Here is a 15,774-nt window from a genome sequence, read left to right as displayed (position 1 = left end):
GGTAAACATGCATTGTCCGTCGCCCTGCAGGAGTGGCACACACAACAGTGTGTGGTAGAAAGGGTACATTAGAAAGAATCAACAGCATTTGCGATTAAGTACTAAGATGACAATGTCCCAGTCACGTAACATTAAACAGAAGACTAAGTGACAGCCTTCATGTTTTTATAGCTTGTAGTTGTAATGTGTTTGCAGAAATGCAGAGACTGTTTTTGCTTTTACCTTCTGTGAATGACAGCTTTTAATTTGTTGGATTGCTATGGGAATTAATTGGTTTTGGTTGATTGTTTCTTTAAAACTGATAATAAAGGTAGTAAACAAAAAAAAAGCCTCAATAACAAGCTTCATCTACTTTGGGCTGAACCATAAATTTCCTCCCCCTCTTGCATTATAAGTCCTGCAATTCATGTGTGGAAATCAGTGCAGTGGCAACAAAATCCTGCATGTTACACCCCTTTCTAGAGTGGGTTCCACTTGTGATTCTCCAGTAATAAGTAACCCAGTAAACACCCACTTCAGTATCACAAACACCCACTTCAGTATCACAAACACCCACTTCAGTATCACAAACACCCACTTCAGTATCACAAACACCCACTTCAGTATCACAAACACCCACTTCAGTATCACTAACTCTGATTGCAGTATCACTAACTCTGATTGCAGTATCACTAACTCTGATTGCAGTATCACTAACTCTGATTGCAGTATCACTAACTCTGATTGCAGTATCACTAACTCTGATTGCAGTATCACTAACTCTGATTGCAGTATCACTAACTCTGATTGCAGTATCACTAACTCTGATTGCAGTATCACTAACTCTGATTGCAGTATCACTAACTCTGATTGCAGTATCACTAACTCCGATTGCAGTATCACTAACTCCGATTGCAGTATCACTAACTCCGATTGCAGTATCACTAACTCTGATTGCAGTATCTCTAACACTGACTGCAGCATCTCTAACTCTGATTGCAGTATCACTAACTCTGATTGCAGAATCACTAACTCTGATTGCAGTATCACTAACTCTGATTGCAGTATCTCTAACACTGACTGCAGGGTCGTGGTGGTACTGCATCAGGCAGACATTGCCTGGATACTCACCTTGGATGTAAATCTAGGTAGAAGTTCCCAATGAGTTGCCCCTGTGTAGCGTCACGCACAGAGTAGCGTGTTACATCCTCGTGCCAGACAGGGACGCTCTCCTCCAGCTGAAAAGTCAACCCCAGCAGCTCCTGGTAGATGCTGAGCAGGCCAGAGGTGACCACCTCCAGGGGGAAGTACTCCTTCAGCACGTTCTGGTCCACACTGTACATGGTCTCCTCCACCTGGTTCATGTAGTAGCGCATGTCCCAGGCATAGATCTGTCCGTCAAAATCAAGGCCGTGCTTTTCACACTCCTTCCTTTTCAGATCCAGGATGACCGCCCGCTCCTGCTCGCCCAAGGGCTTCAGCTTCTGCGACAGTTCACCTGCAAAGGTAAATGCACCAGACGGTAAAACAATGTGTTTGCGCGGGCAGTTACTAGCCACCAGCCAGGAGACTGCCAGGCGGAAACATGTGAGGCAGCATTATTACTACATGCTTAAACAATATCAGTGCCAGCCAGTGTCACTACTCAGACATGTTCTGGGCACCAGCCAGTACATACAGTCTTTCATGTATGACTGGGGTCTCTTGGTTGCCCATTTAACAAGGAGTGGCTTTTCCAGTACTTTTTCCTATGACCAATGCCCACTTGATTGGCCATTTCCGCCTACTCCTGTGTCATAGGCTTCTAATGAACGTATTACTGTTCGATTTCAACATCTTAGATCTGAGAGACCTTGAGCTGTAATTCTGTTCCTATGTGAGGCCCTTCTTGACCCATTTTAAGCCTGAACCTCACAGAGCTCACTTCCAGTCGCTCTGTTTCAGGCTCTGGAGAGCTTGGCTTCTAGTCATGTCTATGGCGGTGGCGCCCTGGCGGTCAGTACTGCTCTGGTTACGCCGAAGGCTCCTAGGGAAAGTCACTTCTAGTCCCTTTTCTATAGCTGACCCTCCTACTATTTTGAGTAGGCTTCTTGGGAGAAGTCTTGGAGCTCTGTGCCCATGTCCAAGGCAGCTCGCCCGGTTCATTTCTAGCGTGCTTTCTAGGACTCGCTGCTGCTCTTCTTGTCCTGTGTCTGTGACTCATTGGCCAGTGTTCGCGCCCTCTCTGGTTCTACAGTGGAGGCTCATAAGACGCTGCACTTGTAATGCGCTTCTTTTTCAGATTATAAGCTTTGATTAAACCAAAAACATAAAAACACAAACATATTAACGTTGAACACATCATTATGAAACAAATCAGTCTGAATGAATAAGAAATAACCTTGGATATCAATACAGAAACAAATGCTGAAGGCTTCCCAACATCCAAAAGGTAAATCAACCATATATTGCTAAATGAGTAAAGCAATACAGGAGATCATTTTCTAACAATATAATAATCTTGTAAACGATATTGTGAGCCACTAAAGATAGAGGAAGAGAAATGAATAATCCATTTCTCCCAAATCTTCATCCATGAATCGCACTTATTTTTCAACAAGTCTCCTGTGTCTGTGATGCGGAAAAAAAGTCTCTCAGGAGGGAACGGGATTACATTTCCACAAATGAATCCTCAGCTGACATTTGTGAACGTCCTACTGCTGAGTAGTAACTGTTTAGTTACAAACGCAGCTTAGCAAGTTATTTGTTCAGAAATTATGGCAGGAAAGTAAGCAGATTTAATATTTTCGGTGCTCTTCCGCTTTAGGCACTGAGTCAACAAATGGGCCGCATTAGTGTGAAGAGCCTGGCACCTCTAATGAAGCAGACCTTTCATATCAAGCCTTAGTTTTGTAAAGTGGAGAGCTTGTATCCGTCCTATTTCTATCATCTGGTATTACTACCTGCTCTACTAGTCCTGTCACTAGTGGATCTCTATACACCTGGCTCCATTTAGGACTTGAGAGGAGCACACCCTTGAGATGCAAACTTATAAACCAAGGAAGTCATAGACACTTTAACTCACTCCTACTTGGTTCTACTGCAGAGACGCACCACAGATGTGAAGGTCCAGTGTAGGTGATGTTTCCTGTTACAATGCTAAGATTAAAACTTTTGTTCCTTTTAAAAAACTTTAAAACTGTTAGAATGCTAACAATCTGTTAGTGATTTCCAGCCGCAGATTCCTTACCTTAGAATTATCCCCAGGAGTCACACTGGATCCAGAAATGTTTCATGAGCAGTATCCCTGTGTGCCGGTAGGTGGCGTTGTTCGTGCCCGAAGTGATGTACGCGGTATAGGCACCCCCTCCCCGGCACGCTGACATCAGCTCTTTTATTTTCACGCCAGTCAGCGCAAACCTGGAAAAGATCTACCCCTATCACTTTTTGACTGATCTTTTTTTAACCCTTTAGTGAAAATATTTTGAGGCATTGTCTCTTGGTGTGCCAGGAATGTCAGTGAGGAAGGCTGGATTCAAGCCCTGTGACGCCTGGCACTGAAAAATATCAGTGACGAATCCGCCCCTCAACTCCCTCTGATGTCTTGAGCACGACCACAATGCCAAGACCTGCGTCAACTGTTGTGCCATTCATCCCAAGGCCTTAGGGAGCAATCCCTCAAGCTCCTTGCCACTCAGCATGCGGCTCTTCGATGGTCTCGAGCCCGGTCAATAGGAAGGTCCAGGGATCGATCGCAGAGTCATCGATCTTTGTCACAGTTGAAGTCATCACATTCTGGTAATTCCCACAAAAAGAAAAAGAGCTAGGAGCGTCGACACTCGAGGCCTGGCTCCGTGGTTGAGCCTGCCCCTGGGCTGTCTCCGCACCTCCCTATGTTTCCAGGAGTCAGAGGCACCCTCCCAACTCTGTGAATTTTATGAGACCATGCCCATTATATTTGGGTGGCCCGTCCCCGCCGAAGCAACTTCGGGCCCGATGGGTTTGGAAGGGGCCCCTACTGTTCTTCTGCTGTCAGGTTTAACTCAGCACCAGTCGGGCTCATGGATCTACAGATGGACTCCAACTGGGGCCAGTCGAAACACCTCTACCTTCCCTGGCACCAACCCTGCTGTCAACACTCATGGCACCACCTTAATTTTCATCCCCGACCCAGACCGGATAGGCATCGTCCAACCCCCAATACCGGCAGCGACTGGAGCCCTTCCCTCTAGGCTGGAGCCCGAGCCTGATTCTTATGGGCTGGCCCTTGGGGAATATTGGGGGGGCCATTGGATCCTTACCAATACCAGTCCCTTGACCCCAATGAGGACACATGGTGTGAGGCTCCCCAGATACTGGCTTGGTCTGCCCTCCTACTGTGGCTATGGAGGAGGGTGCCTCATTTGTTATGGTGGTGAGAAGGGCGGCCGAAGTCCTGGACCTTAACCTGTCCTCAGTGGCAGTCCAGGCTAACGTCTTGACGGAGGTGCTTCAGTCAGGAGTCACCCCCTCAAAACCGCTTCTCCCATGTAATGAAGCCCGCACGGATGGCTTCTTTGGGGCATGGTCCAACCCCAACACAGGGGCTCCTGTGAATAGGGCAACTACATGTCTACGAAAGGCAGCGTGACACAAAGGACATCCTGCTTTGATTCTAAAGTAAATATTTTCTTGATGCCTCATCAGCAGTTTGTTTTGCGGCACCTCTGCACACTGGTATGCACAGCTACATGACCAAATATGTTCTAGTTTGTGACCAAGTAAGGTATCCTTGCTGCTACTTTCTACCAAGTTTTGGTGTAACCAGTAGGAAAGTTAGTCTTTCCCTTTAGTTCCTCCTAGTTACCCAGGGTTCTGTTTGCGGCCTCCTTGTCTTACTGCTTACTGATGTATTAAGACTTCTCTTCGGTGTTGTAGTGTTTGTATGGATTGTCATGGAAAGAAGTTGAGTTGTTCAAATTCTAGAATGTGCTCAAAATTGAAACAACTAAACCCTCCTTCATAACATGCAGAGGAAATGCCTGCGGAGAGGATGGTTCATTGGATGAAGATGTGCATGGGCTTGGCCAGACTTTACCTCCTCCAGGCAAGGATCTTAACTGGGGCATGCTTTTCGGACTGTGAAAGCAGCTCAAACAAGGATTAAGAAAGCAGGAATTAAACAACTACGGGTAGGAGTTTCCACCCTTTGACAATCTTCTCCTTAAATGGGTAAATAAAACAGTCACTTAAGGGCGGTGGTGTACCAGCGGGCACTGCCAGATACAAGTTGAACTGAAACCACAACTTGATTGAAGATGTGAAGGAATTCACTATTGTTTTCTCAAAGCCTTGAGAAAGCCCCAGGCACATCAGCCCTAGGGGGCGAAACACATGTTGGCCATTTGTCAAATCCGTTATCACTCATCAAGTTACTTACGTGTTGGCCATTTGTCAAATCCGATATCACTCATCAAGTTACTTACCTTCAAATAAAAAGTGAATGTCAAATATAATACGGCATGCGACTATGATTTATTATGAAATGGGAAAACACTCCTACCTCACCTTCAACTAACGCAAAATTGGGGTATCAAGGATCTAAATCCGATTGCAGTGCACTCCCGCCTTAATAAAGGGTATTTCCAACTACAAGAAGAAGATGCTGGCCCCTAAGTACCTTGGCACCCATTAACATACCATTGTATCTTGAAACCTTCCCTATACACACTTATCAGGCCAGAAATGCTCTGCACACTGCTAACCTGCGCGGGAGGAAGAATAAGTGAAGAAATACACTGATTGTGCTTGTATTAGTAGTTACCCACATAGGAAGTTGGCTACGTTTTTGCTGGACTTCGCCATGTTCATTTCGAGGACGAAATCTGCATGTGTGTCAAAACCAAGCAGACTGGACTTCTGAGCCCTCAGGGCCACAAGCTCCTTCAGAATGGAACAGTTTCCCTGAAACGAGATCGTCGGCAGAAGGGAAAATAAAGTGTAAGAAAAAAACGAGCTTAGGCCATAGTCAGAGCAGAAGCTATTTCCAAAAGACAGTTGCATGAAAATGAGAGGTCAGAAGAAGAAAAAACATGGATTTACAGAACATCGTTCACAAGATGGCTTCAGAACAAAGGTAAAAGCCAGGCCGAAGCCTGATGAAGGTGACCTTCGGTGCCTAAAGCAGTACTCCCTGGCCTTCGAATGTGACCTTCAGTGCCTAAAGCAGCACTCCCTGGCCGTCGAAAATGACCTTCAGTGCCTAAAGCAGCACTCCCCACTCACCTCTTTGCACCTTGAGTTGAAGGCCAGCTCCACTTTCCGCCGCGTCTCTGGCACACTGCACTTTTTCATTAGTGGGAAATAGTGGGGATATTTAAGAGTGACTTTCAACCGGTTGTCCTCAGTCTTCTCCAATGAGTTCAGGAAGTCCTCCGGGAGCCCTCCTTTAGGTGTAGCATGTTGGGGGGTGGGGGGGTGCAGGGTTAGGAGGAGGAAGAATGGTGGGAGGGCAGGTGAAAGGATAAAAAATAAAACGTGAGTCAGTAACGCATTCTTTGCAGTAGTAGAGTTCTCTCAATCGACATTCTTTACTGGTTCTAAAGCACCATCACAGCCCAAGGTAAAGCGTCTGGGAGTAAACAATAACTTTATCCTGCATGAACCAAAGAGCCACAAGAAATGAGTAAGGATCTGGGCAGAAATAGTATTTCTTGGAGTTCTGCATTTTTCTGGCAGCATGAGGGTTACAAGAGGGCATCTAAGGGTTTCACCGACAGCTTAGGTGCGGAGAACCTCCAGCGCCACAAAAGGCCCTTCTGAAGATAGCGATGGACAGATGGGTGGCCGATCAAAACCTAGGACGACTTCGGATTTTAAGGCACAGGGTTCACTGTATATCAGCTATATTACTCCCCGTTAAGTAAATACCCGACGGCTAGTCACAAATGCCTGAACCTGCAACAGAAAGAACAGAGACCGGTGACACGTTTACATTAACTAAGGAGGGCGCTCTGATCCAGTAGCACAGGACTCTGCTACAGGAGCGCTGGGACTTTCCATAAGGGGCACACTAGCTCTCATGTGAGGAAGGCAGGTCACTCACGAGTCTAAGTCACACAAATTCAACTAGAGGGACTTCGGGCGCTGCTACAATGCGAGGCTTTCTTCCTGGATCATGACAGAGTCAATAATTACTGCCCAGTACTCATTTACAAGTGGCCCAGGGCCCTGAACTTCATTACACTCCAATGACTAAACAGACGTGTAGCCGTACTCTGCAACCTGTGGTGCTGCCCACCACACCTTCCACGGGTAGCCGTACTCTGCAATCTGTGGTGCTGCCCGCCACACCTTCCACGGGTAGCGGTACTCTGCAGTCTGTGGTGCAGCCCAACACACTTTCCATGGGTAGCCGTACTCTGCAGTCTGTGGTGCTTCGCACCACACCTTCAACGGGTAGCTGTACTCTGCAGTCTGTTCTGCGGTCTCAGTCTACCTCTCCCCCCCAGTGACACTGGTCAGTCTGCTCCGATGCCCACATACAGACATCCCCCTCTCACAGTTTCATACCCAGCTCCTCCCTGGTGAAGGGCAGGAAGGTGATGTCTTCATTGAGATTCTTGTTGAAGTCAATGCAGAGGTTGCTGAGCTTTTTCTTGATCACTTTAATTTTCTGAAACAAATAAAGGAGAGAACTTTCACACATTCATCGTAGGCCAGGTGAGGCGAGAGATGTCATCTGTGATTGGGGAGGAGAAACTATATCACTCATCCATATGGGTGGGAGTCGAGGCAACCCTCTTCTATAGTGGGATGAGGGGTTACCATCTATAGAGGGATGGTTGTGGTGTCCCTCGTCCTGAGAGCCGTGACATGACCAACATGCTTGATAGAAAGGGAGTGCTGTAAAAGCCGTTCTCCATGATCGGCCAAGTGAGGTGAGTATCCACTGTCTATTGATTGGAAACCCCCATTTTATTCTATCGCACATCAGTCTCTGGGTATACTGGGGGATACCGTGGCTGCTCCAAATTGGGGATCTTTTACCACATTGGTTAGGGCCTGCCAGAAATCCCCCCCCCCCCCCAACACACACACACACACACACACAAGGTAGGGACAGGCATTAAATGTGTTTTTTTTCAGGCACCCACTTCAAAACACTCCTGAACCTCAGGAAGAACAGAAGAGGACTGAACATGCTGTATGTGATCTGAGAGGAGTCCTACAGTACTGACCCAGGGAAAAGAACTGGACTCCAAGGGTCGGGTCAAAAGGCTGACCGCCTGTTAAAACTACATGGACATAACAAGATACAGGAGGCCTTTTCCTGCAACAGCCCAGTGGCAAATGGACCTGGACAGGACCCCATGGCAGCTCTACCCCATAAAATTCTACAACAAAGTCAGTTCTTTACTTAGTGCCAAAACTCTTCCTCTGAAACCCATTCACGGTGTTCTGCTGCACAATCTCATGTTTGTAACTGCGAACAAGCTAGCATTTTTTATGATTTGCTTAAAGAACTTCCGAAACAATTGCTCATTGATAGATTGCAAGTCTCTTTATTTATTAATGAAGAATGTTCAACTCCTTGGACTCCTTTAGTCAATAGGCAAATTCAACAAGCATTTGCAATGCAATAGGTCTCACATTTACGAGAATTTGAGCTATTGGCATTGTAAATGACAATAGCTTAAACTCTCACAATGCGAGACCTATTGCATTGCAAATACTTATTTAGTAAAAGCACACCCTGACACACTCACTTTAATGGCGGCCACGCCCCTTTCTTTAGAGGAGTCACGTCTAAAGAAAGGTCTGCGGCTACCGTTAAAGTGAAAGCACGATATGACGCACTTTTACAAAAAAAAGCAGCTGACAAATGCATTTTTTTTGCAAAAGTGCCCCATGCCGCGGTTTCACTTTAATAGCTGCTGCAGACCTTTCTTTAGACACGGCTCGTCTAAAGAAAGGGTTGTGGCCTCCATTAACACAAAAGCACGGCATTGGACGCTTCTAAACAAAACAAACAAAAAATTGAATAAATAGGGAAGAAAAAAACATGCAGCAGCACTTAGCGCCTCACATTACACAAAGGTGCCATGCTATTAAAAAATATATTGCTTGTGGGATCAAGTTTTAATATTACTCATGTTTTAATACCGGGTAAACTTGAGATCGTGTAAAACTTGAATAGTCTGTTTACTATTTTCTTTGGTAAAACTTGCGGACCACGTGACCTGAATGGGAAGGGCATAACATTTAAAATGGCTACAACCGATAACAGCCTTTATGTGATCTACAACCGATAACAGCCTTTATGTGATCAAGGGCTTTTTGGAGCTCGAAACGCGTCATCTGTCAATTGCTGTGGATATGGTTAAATAAAAACATCTTGCCTACAAGTGGTTCGCTTCTCCTTCTTCGCCGCCGAGGCCTTGGTGGAAGTGGTTGGAGTATTCATTTCGATATATATATATATATATATATTCCCAGCATGTGAAAAGTCACGTATCGAGGCACACACTGACAAAGTCCGTTTTTAAAGGTTTATTAGGTTACACAAATCAATAGACAGACGCGTTTCGGCTACGCCTTCCTCAATATCAATCAGTGATGTAACTTTATACAAAAAAATGTAGGTCAAATCATAAAGCATGAGAGAGGACTTGCGGTTCATAGCCAACAACATAAATGTGGGACTAAAAGTGTGTTACTAACTCAATTCATTTTGGCAGACATATTGGAATCCCTGAATCCTTTTTACATTGTTATATATGGCGCTGGGTGCAATAAAGATAATTTTGTACAAGCCTTCATAGGCTATACATATATACAAAATAAGAAGAATTTTTATATATATATATAAATATAATTGGAGAAATATATCGAATATAAAAGAGTACCGCGAGGATTGAGGATTGAGGATCCTAATAATGCCCACCTTAAACGATCTGGACACCGACCTTATTAAACTTTGGCAAACAGATACAAACGAATGTTCTTATAAGTTAATGAGAACCCTGATTATCCATGCAGAGAGGAAACTTGAAAAGATTTTAAGTACAATAGTGGCCTTGGAAGCAGAACTCGAAGACATGCCCACATCAGAAGAAAGCAAAGAAGCATTGGAGGCTATGGAGAAAAAGATAGCCAAACATGAAATGGAGGTGGAAACAAGGAAGGCCAACAAATTTATGAGAGATAGACTTGATTACATGAATGGTCGAATCTATACCTTCGCCCGAAAATACGATACACTAAGGAGCCGCGTTAGCATGGATAAGACCGTGGATAAACCTAATGACCCAACAGAGGAGGTAGAAAGTTCGGAAGTAAGTTCAGTTGAAGGAGATCTTAATGTAACCCCTTTGGATTTTCAGGGGGAGATAAAATTAGCGCACATGATAACGCGACAAAGAGGAAGGGGCAGAGCCAGCACTTGGGGAAAAGAACAACGTCCCCCGAAGAAACCACCGGTAAGCCAAAAACCAGAAGGGGCAGAAAAAGTAGTAAAACCAAAACGAGGCAAAGGAAAGAACAATTGAAGATTAAGAAGCAAAAGTCCATGCCTGACATAGTAGTGAATTTATCAAAGAAAGAATTATCGGACAGTCACCTAAAACTTTTGAATAAAGGCCTTTCCTTTTGCCCAACGAAGACAATGAACACACCAAATGCTCGTATCGACCTCTACAAATTTTGCAGGAAGGTGAAACTTAAAAAACACTTTGCTGAGAGAACTCAAACCAATATAAACAAAAAAACATGTGCCCTGGAGAGTCATAAAATTTCAACAGTTACACAGAAAGATCTAACTGCTATGATTACCTTGACAACAATTAAAGAGATCCCTTCTGAAAGCCAAAGTGACAATACCATCACTCCGGAAATGGAAAAAGATTTCTGTGAAAATATTGGTCTACCCACCAACATAGGTGGAAATAGTGGACTCAAAAGAACTTCCAAATTCTGTCCTCAACTGCCCCCTGGGAATAAGGTTGACTTATTCCAAGAACTTATGGTGGAGGAAATAATGAAGATCTCAAATAGATCCATGAAACGAGGACAAAGTGAAAAACAAAATCTTTCGTTGGATGAGCGGAGAGCGATGATGGACCTAAAAGAAGACACTTCTATAATCATCAAATCCTCTGATAAAGGGGGCAATCTTGTTATTCAGAACGTTGTAGATTATATTGAAGAAGCCAATCGGCAACTCCTCAACCAGGAACACTATGAGAAACTAAACACTAATCCACTAGAAAATTGGACAGATGAATATCATGCAAAATTACTAAACTGGAAAGATAGGGGTCTGCTGGACTTCGATGAATACAACTATCTGAAAACAAACAACCCGATTATGGCCACCATATATTTTCTACCAAAAATTCATAAGTCACTAGTAAAACCACCAGGGAGACCTATTGTGAGTTCAATAGGGTCTCTATTAGAATCAACTTCGAGATTCATCGACATCTTTTTGATGCACTATGTGACTACCCAGCCCTCCTTTCTAAGGGACACAATGGATTTTTTGCAGAGAATATCCACCTGTGAATGGAAATCAACTTACCAAATGACAACAATTGATGTGACATCATTGTACACCTCAATTCGCCACGAGGATGGCATTGAGGCTGTAAAAGAAATCCTCAAGACACGGTCTGTCAATTTCCTGGAACATTCAATAATGTTATTGGACATGCTCCAATATTGCTTAACACACAACGCCTTCCTCTTCCTGGGAGACACATATCTCCAAAAGCAGGGGACCGCGATGGGGACATCTTTTGCGCCCACATATGCGAATATCTTGATGGGGGCATGGGAAACTGAGGTGGTCAGGAAAGACCAAGAAGATCCGGATGGACCCAGAATCAAACTATGGTGTCGTTTTATTGACGACCTGTTCGTCATCTGGGATGGAGATGAGGAATCGATAACAAAATTCACCGAAACCCTGAACAACAATCGATTCACTCTAAAATTTACATCAACTATAAGCTCCCAATCATTGATATTCCTAGATGTGGAAGTATTCATTAAGGATAACAAACTATGCTCCAAAATCCACAGAAAGCCAACTGCATGCAACAGCATCCTGCATGCTAACAGTGGACATCCAACTAGGTTAAAATGGAGCATCCCATACGGACAAATGCTGAGGGCAAAAAGGAATTGCTCTGAAGTAGATGATTTAGAGGAAGAGGTGAACAACATGAGTCTCAGATTCCTCGAGAGGGGATACCCTAAGGAAGTCATCATCTCTGCTAGAAATCGGATGCATTTAAAGAAGAGAGAAGAATTACTAACACCAAAAGATAAGAGATTGCGCAGAAACCAGGAACATGACAATGATTCGAGTAGCACAACAACTAGAATCATTGTGGAATATGACAATCAGAGCACACAATTGAAGAAAGCCTATAAAAAACACTGGGCAGTCTTGCGCATGGACAAAACTTTGAATGAAAGCCTGCCAGCCAACCCGAGCATAACATATAGAAAGACCTCATCCCTAAGAGACATATTAACACAGAGTCATTTGGGATTATGCAAGGAGAAGAAACAGGTATGGCTGACAACACCTGGCTTTTGGAAATGTCATAAATGTAAGGCCTGTGAACATGGGGAGAACATCAAGCACTATGGACTTCAGAATGGAAGAAAAGAAACCATCTATGACCACATTACATGTGAATCCAAATGTGTTGTCTATCGACTCAAATGTCCTTGTGAAAAGTATTACATTGGGAGCACTATAAATAAATTGAAACTGAGGATACTACAACACCTAAGGGCGATCAAAAACAAAGACCCTAGCTACCCAATGGCCTCCCACTTCACTAAACACCATCAAAGTGACACCACTCTTTTGAAATATTCGGGAATCAGACTATGTAAAACACCAGAACGAGGTGGAGATCAACTACAACTTCTAAGGCGTCTAGAATCCCGAATGATATTGAGTATGGGAACGGAGGCACCGTTCGGCCATAATTTGGACGCTGAACTTCATGTACATTTGTAACTTCCTGATGAACCGATGTTATTGAAGTCATATGAGTAGATTGAACTCCTAGGAAGGATATCCTTTACTTAATGAATGCTGGAAAATGTACATGCTATAACCTATATAGATATTGAACTGGTTAAAATTGATGGTCCACCACACAGAACGTTCCCACTGAGGAGAGAGACATTGTGGCTGCTTTGTTTAAAAAAAATTGAGATTGTAGGGTACTATTGGAATGAGATGTAATGATTTTGGTACTTTACCATAGGAATCTGCCAAAAAGTTCACAAGAATAATTTTGAAGTTGATTGGGTTAAAAGAGGACTTTAGAATCCTAATTTTATTTAATATAGAAATTCACCCAAACTTCTCTTAGATTCCCACATTATCATCCTGTTATGCCATCACCGTACAACCTCAGCCCTACCCATTAGGTTAAATAGCCCTCACTCTCCCTATTGATATTGCGTAGTGTTTGGATAAATACTACATGTCACTAGAAGGACCATATTGTAAATAACTGTCAATACTTCATCTAAATTACCGGTTCAACTCTTTCTTCACTTTCAGTGGTACTTTACGTTAATTTTGTTACACAAATATGTACAAAAGAGAGAAATGGTAAATACTTTATTTTTTAGGGGTACTTTACGTTAATCTTTTAATTGTGTAACACATGTACAAAAGAGAGATATTGTAAATACTTTATTTTCTAAAAAGTGACTAGAACAGTACATGTAGTAGAGTACTTTACATTGATTGTACATAGGTTTGTGTATATACTTTTAACATGTAATAGCCATGTATATACTGCTGGGCGGGTTGGTCAAGATGACCATGGAAATGGTAGAGGGTACTTACACTTACAACACACTACTTAAATAAGGTCTAGACCTAGGGACTCTATGGTCCAGTTGAAGGCAGGAGCCGAAACGCGTAGACCGTCCTTTTTTGTTGCACGTTATGTTTGCACTGGTGTGTAAATAATAAAACGCTAAAAAACTACTGCTGCTGTGCCGTGTCCTTTGATCCGTAAGAAGTGGAGAGAAGAAGCTGTGGCAATATATATATATATATATATATATATATATATATATATATATATATGTACATATATGTGTGTTGGGAAAGGGGTGTCTTGCCTGCAACAGCAGGCAGGTGAAAACCATTTAAAGAAATAGTTCTCAGAGGCTATAATTAAAGCCTACCGAGTAACAACACAAGTAAGAGGGACAGTCCTTATGGGAGGTTACAAGATGAGACAAGGCAGTACTTACGAGGGACTACAAGCCTATAGCCCAATGAAAAGCCACAGTTTACAAAGGACAATGACATAAGCAAATGAAAAATGTGGGCGGAGCTTCAAGTCCCTATCTGAATACAGCATGCCTCACAGAGCTGCGCATGCGCTGCCCAAGCTCGACCTAAAAAAGGGTGTGTGACTGAACAGGTAGCTTCGGCTGGAATAGACAAAGGAGGCAGCTGGTCTGTGAACCGGCCTCGGACTGGCGTGAGGGCATCAGCTGAAGTGTTCACATATCATCTGGTCTTACCTGCTGTGTCTCAGGCGGGAGGTTTAGACCATTCCTCCTACCCAGTTTGATCAGCCGCTCCAAGTAGCGCTTCATCTCTGGCTGCAGGGACTCAGCAGACACCTTTTCCTGTAAGTGACCACAACCAAGGAACTTGCATGAGTGCATAGTAGGTTTTCAAAATTTGTTTTTCTAAAATATTTGAGCAATGTAATCATTCCTCGCTATATCCAACTCGTAACATCCTGCCCCCTCCAGGGCTCAACCGAAACCTTAACCCTTGCAGCCAGGGAATAATCTCAGTGGCAGCGGAACAACCGCCTCAACATCATTCAGACAGCTGTCTCAGCTCACTAGACATGGAGCGGCAATATCTACCTGCCGAGGGACACCCAGGACAGACATCTCATGGGCATGGAGAAGGGAAGAGCGGAGACCGAAAAGGGGCAGCAGGAAGTAGGTTTTGACCAGATTCCATTCTAGTTGTGTACTTTATCTCACCCACAGCGGTCATTTAAGCTTTTGCACTTCCATGTTTAACTCCATATATTAATGCAACCTTAAACAGATGAGTGACACTTCCAAATCCCCCTCTAGTCTTCATTCTTATTTTGCTATAATTCTTCCACTTTCTGAACCACTACTCCCTGGGTGCTACGAGGCTCTGAGAATTAACCTTGATTTTTATGGTTTCATCTGTTTGTTGAACTTTGCATTTGTAACACTTTTTAGGTCTCGGCCTGCGAAAGAATGCACACATGAATAATGACAGAGTATTTCTCTCTAGCGAGGTTAAGCCCCGCCCCTCTTTTCCATTGGCTGGCGCCACCGCTCATGCTAAATGGTGGCCAGCCATTGGAGAAGAGGTCCTAGTGACGTTCTTCTTTCTCTTTAGCCCTGTCCTTTTCAGATGTGGTTCCTTGACTTCCTTCTGCTGTAAAAGATTTGTTATCTTTATGGGGCCTGCCCCATAAAGATTAGAAACCTTTTACAGCAGAAGGAAGTCGGGGGAAGAGAAAAGTCTACGTCGCTGCTCCTCCTCCTCCTCTCCCTCGTGTCCCCTCCCCTGTTTGCAGTTTTTCTTTCCTTCCCTGCTCCTGTTACATCACCCACCGTGCTCGGGACTATGACAGTTTCTACTGCGCCTCCACCTATCGTCTGTCAACTGCGTGGCTCCCTACCCTAACAGTGGGTAACTTTTGCCGGTCTTGCAGCCAAAGAAATGCTGGTTAAGGAGGCTCGGCCCCATTTTGACGTCACGTAGCGCTGGCCGGATCCCTT

At 44.0% G+C, this 15,774-nt stretch overlaps 1 protein-coding gene across 2 annotated transcripts in view; it reads right to left on the bottom strand.

The window, feature by feature from the left end:
• THOP1 (thimet oligopeptidase 1) overlaps positions 1 to 15,774 on the bottom strand; it is a 73,783-nt gene that overhangs the window by 18,747 nt on the left and 39,262 nt on the right. For both annotated transcript variants that reach the window (XM_078670723.1, XM_078670722.1), the window contains exons 4-8: positions 14,515 to 14,622; positions 7,510 to 7,612; positions 6,223 to 6,383; positions 5,766 to 5,901; positions 1,111 to 1,477 (exon numbers count right to left, since the gene is read on the bottom strand). In XM_078670723.1, coding sequence (XP_078526849.1) covers positions 1,111 to 1,477; positions 5,766 to 5,901; positions 6,223 to 6,383; positions 7,510 to 7,612; positions 14,515 to 14,622 — 875 coding nt within the window. The remainder of the gene's footprint in view (positions 1 to 1,110; positions 1,478 to 5,765; positions 5,902 to 6,222; positions 6,384 to 7,509; positions 7,613 to 14,514; positions 14,623 to 15,774) is intronic.

This window comes from Lissotriton helveticus, chromosome 12, assembly GCF_964261635.1.
Source record: "Lissotriton helveticus chromosome 12, aLisHel1.1, whole genome shotgun sequence".
In the NCBI taxonomy this organism is placed as follows: domain Eukaryota; kingdom Metazoa; phylum Chordata; class Amphibia; order Caudata; family Salamandridae; genus Lissotriton; species Lissotriton helveticus.
This window is presented reverse-complemented; position numbering and strand designations above follow the sequence as displayed.